The 10445-nt window shown below is 58.6% G+C and overlaps 1 protein-coding gene across 2 annotated transcripts in view; it reads left to right on the plus strand.

The window, feature by feature from the left end:
- ESPN (espin) overlaps positions 1–8988 on the plus strand; it is a 44112-nt gene extending 35124 nt beyond the window's left edge. Inside the window, exons 11-13 of one of the 2 annotated variants that reach the window (XM_090023972.1) lie at positions 338–613; positions 7757–7836; positions 8121–8988. In XM_090023972.1, coding sequence (XP_089880098.1) covers positions 338–613; positions 7757–7836; positions 8121–8268 — 504 coding nt within the window. In that variant the 3' untranslated portion in view covers positions 8269–8988. Of the gene's footprint in view, positions 1–337; positions 614–2846; positions 6355–7756; positions 7837–8120 lie in introns of those variants that run through there. The other variant, XM_090023971.1, reaches the window with a different exon arrangement.
- The last annotated feature ends 1457 nt before the right edge of the window (positions 8989–10445 follow it).

Below are 10445 nucleotides of genomic sequence, written 5' to 3' on the forward strand. Positions count from 1 at the left end.
TGAGGGGAAACAGCCCAACGGAGGCTGCGGGGACCAGCCCACTGTCACCTGACTTCACTATCCTGCCCAGGCTCAGGCACTGCCCTGAGTGGGGAGCGGGGATAGGGATGGTGCCAGGGCAAGCATCTGTGCTCCAGCATCCTCAGAGATAGCCCTGGACACTGCTTCCAAAGCCCCATGGGGCTCCTGAGCCCCGCGTGCCATGCATGGGTTAGAGACCTCAGCCAGAGAGGATGTGTGTCCCCCATGTGGGCTGGCGTGCAGGGTGACCCTGTACTGCCCCCCACATGGAGGCACCTGCCCTTTGTAAAGCTCCCTGTCTTCTGTTCCCTTTCAGATGGAGATGCCAGCCTCCTCCCCATCTCCTGCTCAGACGCCAACCCCGCCAGCCACCCCAGATACCGCTGTCGGCTCCGCAACTACTGGCTCCCCTGAGCCAGTTGTCAATGGCACCATGGCACTCCCTGCCTCAGTTCAGAGCAACCAGGTGGACATAGAGGCCCTGATCCCAACACATGATGAGCAGGGCCGGCCCATCCCCGAGTGGAAGCGGCAGGTGATGGTGCGCAAGCTGCAGATGAAGATTCAGGAGGAGGAGGAGCAGAAGCGGAAGGTATGAGGGTGGGTGCCATGCATGCCTGCCTGTGAGCCCTGCCTGTTCCACGTGGAGTGGTGGGGCTGTGACCGTGTTCCTCCTGTGCATGCAAAACACCCTGGCAGATACTGGAAACACCCTCAGGCTGGATCTGGCAGGTGGGGGCAGCAGAAACCCTTCAGGTAGCCAGCAGGACCCGGTGGGGTCAGGGGCCAGGCCACATCATCCCTCCCTGCTGGGCGAGTGCACTGTGGGAGACTCCATTTTCCTGCACAGCATCTTCAGGCTCCAGGGCTGGGCCACAGTGCCCTGGCTCACAGGCTTGCGCAGGGGTTAGAGCAACACGCAGGAAAAAGGACTGACTCAAATGAAAAGGGAGATTCAGGAGAAAGGTCCCAGCTTCTCCATGGCAGACAGCAACCCTGGCCTGATGCTGAGGGAGAGCAAAGCCCAGGATGACTCACTCAGTCCTGAACACACCCCAGCTTCCCCAGGGCCAGGGCTTAATGCTTCATGCTTTCAGGGACACGTCTGACCTCCTGGCTGTCAGTACTCTGGCTCTGCACTGCCTTCAAGTAAGGCTGGGGGCAGGAGCTGTAATGCTTCTACTTAGGGTTTCTTGGGAGAGGGTCTGAAGGTGTGAATGGATGGACTCCTTGGGACTAGAGCCAGGAAGTGGGGCTTTTTCCAGCCTGGAGCCCCTCCTTGGAGTGCAAGCAAACCATAGACTCTGGGACACTGGCCCTCCCTGCTGAGATCCCAGCACAGCTGCCACTTATGCCCAGGTGGCTCCAGCAGGCACCTGCCCAGCAGAACTGCTGCGTGCCCAGCAGGTGCAGAGCAGCCCTGGCCATACTAATGAGGTCCCTGTCTGGTGCATGGACACCATACTTACAGATTAAACCCGTTTGCAACAAACCCCAGTGCCTTCCTGGCAGAAAGTGTAGCCCCAGTGATGGAGGTATTTGCAGTGAAGCCTGAGCATGCAAACCACCCTACAGAGCCAGAGCCAGAGCCTGGCTGAGCTGCTTGACTGGAGACCATGCCACATGCAGCAGCTGAGGCAGCCCTGGAGCAGGGCATACACTAACGGGTGGGTCCCTCTGGAGCAGCAGGGAAAAGCCTTCTCCAAGCTGCCCACAGACCAGGCCAGGGAAGCATCAAAACCAGACTGAGGGAAAGGGCAGTGCAGGCTAGTGGACTCTCCAGGGCACAGCAGAGGCAGGAAGGCCCTGGCTGCTGGCAGCCCTGTAGAGACATGCTCCTTCTGGCCTCCGCCTGTTGACACAGCTGATTTGCTGGAGCCAGATGCAGAGTATAGTAAATAGTGTTTGTAGAGTACTGGCTTGGGCTGGGCTCCCAGGGTAGTGATAGAAAGGCCAGATAGGGGGAGGCACTGCACACATAGTTTTATTAGAGCCAAGGAAGACACACGGGACGTTTCACAGCATCATCTCCTGTGTCCTCGTTGACCTGAGGGTGCTCATGGACCAGGAAACAAGCACCAGCACAGGCCTGAGACCCAGCTGGGCCCTTAGGCCATGCAGGGGTGCCAGTTCCACCCTGCCATGGGGTTGGTTGGGGTGTTTCATGTGTGCGGTGGAGTTTTGCATGCCCTGCATGGTTCTACTTTCTTTGCATTGCTCTGGTCAGCTGCGAAATGCATTTAAACTGCAGTATTCCAGGCAGGCAGCAGGGAGAGGGGTGGCACTGCACCCAAGGGGACCAGCTCCCCCATGGGCTGCGGGGCAAAGGGGGCTGCAGAGGCAACAGCATGGCCAAGGCTAGGCTTGGGAGCATAGCTGTCAGGATCTACTCCAATATCCCAGCCCAGGGGCAGCTGAGAAACACAAGTCCCAGATTTCATGCCAAGATGATACTGCAGGTTTAAATGCCTTACATGGTCATTCAGTGGTGTAATGAGTGAGCGGTTCCTGGAAATACCCCCGGCCGTCTCCTCCGGGCAGGGACTTGGGACAGCACCTCCTTAACAAAGTTCTCTCTCCTGCCGTGTGCGCGAGATGCAGACAGCGAGGTCTCTCCACCAGCTCCACTGACTCACTCCATTCGCTCTGTGCCAGCCACCTTTGCCTCTGCTCTCCCGCCCTCCTTGCGGTCAGCGTTCCAGCCTGGCCATTGCCATTACACCACTAAGGACATGTAAAGTCGTGCACGTGTGCAGAGACAGGACAATATGGAGCTAGCTCCTGAGGGAGACATTTTTCCCTCTGTTTTTTCCCCCCTGCCTTAGCTGGAGACCGGGAATTACTATCCACAGGAGTGCTGGAGATACTCCCACGCCCACAATGGGATTCTGGGACCCTTTGGGCAGCTCATGACGGAGGAGGACATCCTGCGCATTGAACGGCAGATTGAGAATCTCCAGGTGATGCACAAGGTTCAGAAGGTGGAGAGCGAGCTGGAACAGCTGGAGCACGAGCTGCAGCAGCTGCTGCCTGTCTCAGCTGCCCTGGTGAAGGAGCACTTCACAGTGAACCCCAAACGCATGCAGGGCCGTGCCGATGACCTCCCGGCCTGGTGTAGCAAGATCTCAACCCTGCTGAAGAGCATGGCCATCCTGCTGGCGACGCTGGGGGGCAAGGAGGTCCAGCTGGGTGACCTTTTGGCTCCTGACCGGCCGGAGCCAGCACCCTGTGCTGCCAACATCCCACCCGAGGGGGCACCAACAAACATTGGGCGATCGCAGTCCTTCAGCTCAACCCGGGAGGAGGTGGAGAGGGAGATCCTGCAGTGCGGCGTGTCAGTCAAGAACCTTAAGGCCAACTACGAGCTGTACACACAGTCCCTGGCACCCGACGACATGTGCGGCAGCGGCAGCAGGGTGTACAAAAGAAAACGGTCCCTACCCGTGGGCACTGTGCCTTATGGCTACAACCGCGAACCCATTCTGGAGGAAGACTATGTTACCAGCAGCGACCCCTTTGCCACTGTGAGTGAGGAGGTGGCCACCAATGGCACAGAGCCAGCCCTGGGGCTGGCCTATGCTGAGGCGGAGCCCCCACTTCCCCAAGAGGTGGAGCCACAAAAGGTGGCAACAGATCCCTTTGCAGAGGCCTTGTTTAGTCCTGACCACCTGACGCGGAGCCTGCCAGTGCAGACGGAGCTGAGCTGCGTGCAGGACTACATTGACATGCGCAAGGAGCGTATTGTCTACCTCTTTCTGGAGCACTGGAGGAAGTGGACCTTCACCGAATCAGTACGGCAGGCCCGCCCCATACGGCAGGCAGCGGGGAAGCCACCCAGCGAGGATGACCGGCTCCTGTACTTCATGAAACAGCGACAGGTGGTGGGGAACCTGCTCTCGCAGTGGCGGGACATCATCAGCCAGGTGCCCACCCGGCAGATCCGGCGCCTGAGCCGCACCAACATGCTGTACTGGCCAGAGCACTTCCTGCCGCACGTAGGGGGTGCGCCCGTGCATTACGACAGCCTCTCGCTGGACCTCTTCATGCTGGGCTACTTCCAGCTCCTCGAGATGAACCTGACGCGGGAGGAGCGCAAGTTCCGGCACCTGCTTTGCTACGAGATGTTCGACCGGCTGGGCAGTCACAACTGGGAGCTCATCCGCAGCTTCCACAAAGCTGTGCTCGAGGAGGTAGAGGCTGGCCGGCGTGACTGGCTCGATGGCTTTGAGGACCTCAAACAGGAGTTCTTTGGGGATAGCCTGGGGCTCAGGGGCACAGCTACTGCCCTGTCACAGTCACCAGCTGCAGCTCCGCCGGCCCCGCCAGCCCCACCGCCCCACCAGGACTCTGCCAGGGCCCTGGCCAGTGACACCCCGCAGCCAGCCCCAATCCCTATGGACCCAGGCCGAGCCCCACTACCCCAAACCCGGAAGAACTCCGTCCACCTGGTGTCTGAGCTGGGGGAGTTTAGCAGCGATGACATCTGTCGTTACATAGACCGTAGCTTCTCGTTCTGGAAAGAGAAGGAGGCAGAGATGTTTGACATCTGAGTGTTCTTGCGGGCCCCTGTGCATGCTGCAGGAGGCGCGCTCACCCCCAGCCCCAGCAACTAGTGGGCCCCAGGCACTGGCCATAGCCACTCCTCCACCACAGCCCCTCTGGAAGGGACACGCCGCCCATCAGCATGGAGGGCAGCACTGTTGGAGAAGCAGGGGACAACCCTGTATATAGGCAAGAGGGTCTGGGCTCTGTCAACTCTCTGAGATGACCTCTGCAGGAGGTGCGGAGAAGCCATGACGTGTGGCATGTCTGGGGTAAGAGCTGTAGAACAGAGACCTGCGAGGGCTCCAGTCCCCAGTTGCACCTCACTGGGAAGGTGCTGGCCATGCAGAGAGGGGGCTCTGGGCAGAAGCAAGTCAGCACAGTCCCAGAGGGACTCCTGTCCTCCAGTCTTTGTCGTGCAGGAGCCTCAGACACTCAGCAACTCCACTAAAGGCTGCAGCCATTTTGCCTGGGCGAGAACGGCAGCCACCATCCCAGAGTCCCTTGTGAGGCTGGAATCACACTGTTCCTCTGTCTAGACAACAGCCCCTCAAGGCACGGATGGGCGCTGTCTGAGGGTTGTTGAGCATGCACCAGGCTCCAGGGGCATTCAGACGTGAGCCTGCCTTCTCCTTTCCTGCACAAGCTGCAGCAGGCTGTGATCCCCCATGACCATGGGAACCCCATTGTGTTTCCAGCATGCTCCATCTTGCAGATGCCACTGGCTTCTGTTGCTGGGGAGGAGGTGCTTTGGGACCAGGCAGTGCAGCACACATCTCCCAGCCATCCATAGCCAGTGCAGGAGTACATCAAAACCACGGCCTCATTAACCCAGTTTCCAGACCCAGCACAGGCTTGATTTTACTACTTGGTCTCTGGCACTGGGTTCTGGTTCCAGCTTGCTGCTCCAGACCTTCTTCTCCAGCCCTGTGGAAAATGCCCTTTTGCATTGTATGCTTCCCCACCACAGACCTCCTTGAACCTTTAATGATTGCAAAGTGTGTTGCGTGCTCTACCTGTACCTATAGCAGAGACACATGTCTGGCTCCTTGTACATACGTTTGGGAGTGAGGTGTGCTGCGCAGCAGGCTGTGTGTGCATGTGTCTTGCAGCTTCTGTAAGGATTAGTGCTACTGTTAAATAATAAAGCGCTCTGCTCTGGGAAGGGAGCACAGGTCTTTTGCTTTGGAGGGATGGGTCAGGGGGTTCGGTTTTACAGACACCATGCTGGGGGACACTGGGTGCAGTCACTGGGTTATCTGTGGCTGCTGGGCAGGGGCAGGGGCACTGCATACCCAAGCAAAAGGACAAGTCACTGTGTGATCAGCAGGACCTGATGCTGTAGCTGCAGCAGCAAAGGGAAAACTGGTCAAAACCTGCTGCCAAGCCAGCACTTAGGTGCAGGGTCAGCGTGCTGTCTGCCACAGTGCACAGTCCCAGCCACACAGCCTGGTTACTGCAGCAAGGAAACAGTAATCTAGAGAAGAGAGGGAGGGAGTCACTGCTATATACAGAGTCTCCCTGCAGGCATCTCCCTGCCCTGGCAGTCCTGAGCATTCACAGGGGCATGGGCTCTGTCCTGCAAGAGCCTGACTTGTCCTTGCTAATGGGCAGCTGCACTGGCAGTCCTGAGGACAGTTCCTTCTGCCAGCATGGATCAGTTGGGGCTTCCTTTCCAGCCCAGCAGCCTTGACCATTGAGGGGGGACACATCGTGCAAAGAGCTTGGGAGACAGCAAGGGCAATGCTGTGACAGAGCAAGCCCTGGCAGAAACATGGACCCACTCCTATTCCTTGCTGCCTTTATGGGGCTGTGCTTGGGTCTTGCCCAGCCTAGCAGTTTTTTGAAACCCTGGGAACATGAAGGGGGGAGGGGGGAGGCATTCCCATGACATTTCTCACACCAAAGAGGACACAGGCAAGGTGGTCAGGCCATGATGGGCTGCAGGGGTTGGACAGTCTCTTGGGGGCCATTGCACCCTGTGGGAGCAGCACCCCCCTCAATTAGTAATTCACCAGAGTAGAGGGCAAGATATCAGCAGCTGTGCATGGCCCCAGTCCCTGGTGGGGGACAGAGGACCCTGGCAACAGGTGCTGCTCTAGGCAACCACTCTTCCCCTGGCAGCTGTGCTAGTGGTTACACTCTGTGCAGGATGCAGCTCCCACACAGGACACTGCCCCAGGGCTTGTCCAGCACAGCCCTGAAGGCCAGGATCACTGCTGGTGCCTACCTTGCTGATTTGCTGCCCGAGAGCTGGCACGCAGTGTCAAAGCTCAGCATATCCATGCACTGTGAGTGGCCCCTAGACACAGCCTGAGGAGATCAGATGGGGAGCACTGGCTGTAGCTTGTAGCAGCACAAAAGCTGTCAAGCCCCGTGCCTGGTGCCCCCTCAGTATCTGGTCTAGAGGCTAGCTTGTGGCCTGATGCCCCTGCCAAGGTCAATGGGGTACATGCTGCTGCTGAGCCTGGGATGCCATGGCAGCTGGAGGACCCCATGGCAGTGCCAGTGAGGCAGGCAGTACAGTCCTGCTCCCACGACTGGTGCTGAAACATCACCTGTTGCACTGGCTCCAGCAGGACTTGATTGCCAGCCTGTGGCACGTGTTGCAGGACAGGTGCCTGCCCCTCCATTTTGCATCACCTGCACAAGTAGCTTTCCAGCTCCTGGAGGCAAATTCACTGCCTCTGCTGAGCCCTGCTCCCATTTGCTTGGCCTCCATGTCTCCTGGAATTGCAGCTCTGGCCTCTGGCATCTCTGCTCTGTGCAAGCATTTCCAACCCAGAGAGGCCCTCCTCCAGCCCAGACAAGGCGGTGAGGGTGTTCCCATTGGGTTACTGAGACCTCACTGGCTGGGGCCATCTAGGTACACCCTGAGCCACACACCCTTTGGGCTCGCTGCACCTGGACCATGGCAGCTCTTTCCTCTGTTTCTCTTGTGTGGTTGAAGCTGGACCTTCCTCCTTCCTGGGGAAAACGAACTGTTCTGCATCTCCCAGTGGCTGTCCTCTGCACTTTTCCTTTCCCTGCAGCCTGCACTTCCTGTTCTCCTTCCCAGTGGGCTGTCCAGGGGCCCGTTTCTCTAGGGCTGGGATAGCTCAGAGGAGCTGTGGCATTCTCCCCAGCACAACTTCCCTTTGCTGCCGCAGCCCACTCCCCAGGGTCCTCTTTAATGCTTTGTATTGTGTTGCAGGAGCAGGAGGAGGAAGCACGCTTGGCCATGATGCCAGCCTGGAGGAGAGACATCCTGCGGAAGAAGCTGGAGGAGGAGAGGTGAGCGGTCCCCCTTACCCTCACAGGCTGTATGGGCCTCACCCACTGTCCCATGACTCAGAGCTAATGGTTTTTTTCTCCTTGCTTTCACAGAGAGCAGAAACGGTGAGTGCTTCTTCCCACTCCCTCGCTGCAGATGTGGAGCCGCACCCCTGGCCTATGCTGGTGGCCATGGGAGGCTGGCATCTGAGGCTTTGCAGGCTAAATCCCCTGTCTGTGAAGGGGTTGGTGCAGGTGTCTGGGTACTGTAACCAACACAGCCTCTCTGCTTTGTTCCCAAATAGAAAAGAGCAAGAAAAGCTGAAGCGGGAAGAGGAGGAGAAGGAGAAGGAGCAGTCAGAAAAGCTAAGGACTCTGGGGTACGATGAGACAAAGCTGGCCCCCTGGCAGAGGCAGATTATCCTGAAGAAAGGGGACATAGCAAAGCATTAGTTGCCCCATGTTCCTGCCTCCCTTGCGTGAATGTAAGCCCTTTCTTCCTTTGCTCTCCTGTGGCACGAGCTGTTCAGTAGGAGGGGGAAAGCCACTCGCCATGGCCATCCATGTTTGTGGGCCCTGCTAGCAGGTGGCTCTACCCTCCAAGCTGGCATGGCGCTGTGGGGCCCCACCAGCACGCCGCAGACAGAGGTGCTCGTGGAGGGAGAGGGCCAGGTTCCCTTCATCCCCTCACTGAACAGTCCCCTACCATGCTGCACCACGCTGCTGGCTCCCCTGCCCCGGTCACCTGTTCGCTGTGAGCCCCGACTTCTCCTGTGGTAGGTGGCAACCCTAGCGGTTTCCCCAAGCACACTGCTCGTGGGCTCACGAATGCAGTGCACCCGGGCTCTGCTGCAGCAGCGCCTTTCCCAGTGCTGTCCCATTGCCCTCAGCCTCTGCCCCGCACTTCAGATGTACATTTGTATTTCACAATACAGGGTCTTCTCCAGGGCAGCCTGTGGTGGATGACTTGTCCACGGGCCAGCCAGGGGGTGAGATGTTTCTTCAGCTGCCATATCATGTTGAGCCCTGCTCCCATCCAGGGGGAGGGAAGGGAGGGAAGGTGGGGGGGTCATGTTGTTTTCTATATGTTTTTGTCATGTGTTCGCTCTAGCGAGAGACTCTCCAGCTTGTTTCTGACTTAGCTCTTCTGCAGTTTCGCCGATTAAAATTGTAAAGCCCTGCCTAGTGTCTCCTTCCAGCTTTGCCTTTTCCCGTGACCGGCCTGGGGAGGCCCACCCCACACACCCAGTTACAGCAGCCATAGGCATCCATGATGGCTGTCCCAGCTTTTCCCAAGCAGCCTTCTCATGCAGCAGGGAGCTGCACTCCTTAGCAATACCAGGTGCTGGCTGGCTCTGGCATCCCCACACCATCCACGCTGGCCTGCCCAGCGGTGCCTCCACTCAGTCACACCCCCAGGGCAAAATCCTGGTAAGCCACGGGCAAGAGGAACCTGCATGGCTGGGAATCCCGCCCCCCCGCTGCAGGGTCCCCCGGGGCGGGCCTAGAAGCACTCTGGCTGCAGCCCCTGGGACATCCAGGCTCTGCTGGCTGAGCTTGGCAGGCTAGTGAGGCTGTGCTTGATCCATCCCCATGAGACAGGGGTACTCACTCACCGACCTGAGCCTCAGTACCAGCACTGTACAGCCAGTGGCTGCTCCCAGGCCCCTGCTGCAGGCAGCTGGCACTGTACCAGGACTTCACCCCACTGCACACACCCAGGTGCATGCCCCCTTACCATTCTGCCTTAGTCCAGCAGTGCCTAAGAGCAGTGCCCAGCTGCATGTCTGCTGGCTAGGAGCTGGTCCCCAGGGTGGGCAGCATGGGCTGGGCAGCATCTGCTTGCACAGCAGTGCTTGTCACACAGCAGCACACTTCCCCCACCCCCAGGAAAGAGCTACTCCCAGTAGGCCGGCCAGGGCCTGGGCAACCCCACACAGCACAGGGGGGCTGGGACTGCCCTGCCCAAGCTCACTGAGTGCAGTGCAGGGAGGAGCTGGGTTCAGTGAGGGTCATTACACAGAAAGACCAGGAGTTAACCATTAACAAAATTAGCTGCAGTTGCTCACCTCAGTCCAGACCATTTTATTGCATGTGATCCAATGCTCCAGCATGTTAGAGCAGGGGTTTGGGGAAGTTTGGAGACAGGGGAGGGCAGCAGGGAAGCAGCTAAGGGGGAAGATCCACCTTAGGCTGGGGGTGAGGAATTGTCCGACCCTGAGCCAGGTGCTGGCATGGCCACAGGACCCGTTCCAGGTACCTGCTGCTGGGCCTCACTGGCCCTGTTCCTCTTTCAGCTGCCTCTACCCTCTCTCACTATTTGCCCTTGCACTGCTGTGCCTCCCTCATGCGTGTGGTGTACCCCTCTGCCATAGGCAGCTCCACAGCAAGGCCACCCCCACCAGCCCCGAGTCCCAGGGTGCTGTCATGTGTGCCAGCACTCCCATGTGAGATGCAGCACCCACAAATGGATACCACAGGAGCTGGGCATCCCCTTTTATCTTCCAGACAAGAAATACCCCCTGCCCCACTCATGCTGCATGCTTTCCTTGATCACCCCCCTCCCACCCCTCACAGAGATGCCAGCCCTGGAATTTCCCACCCCCACCCCACCTGCCCTGCAGGGCGAA

The sequence above is a fragment of the Crocodylus siamensis genome, chromosome 12 (genome assembly GCF_052110815.1).
Source record: "Crocodylus siamensis isolate JL-2025a chromosome 12, ASM5211081v1, whole genome shotgun sequence".
Classification (NCBI taxonomy): Eukaryota; Metazoa; Chordata; order Crocodylia; family Crocodylidae; genus Crocodylus; species Crocodylus siamensis.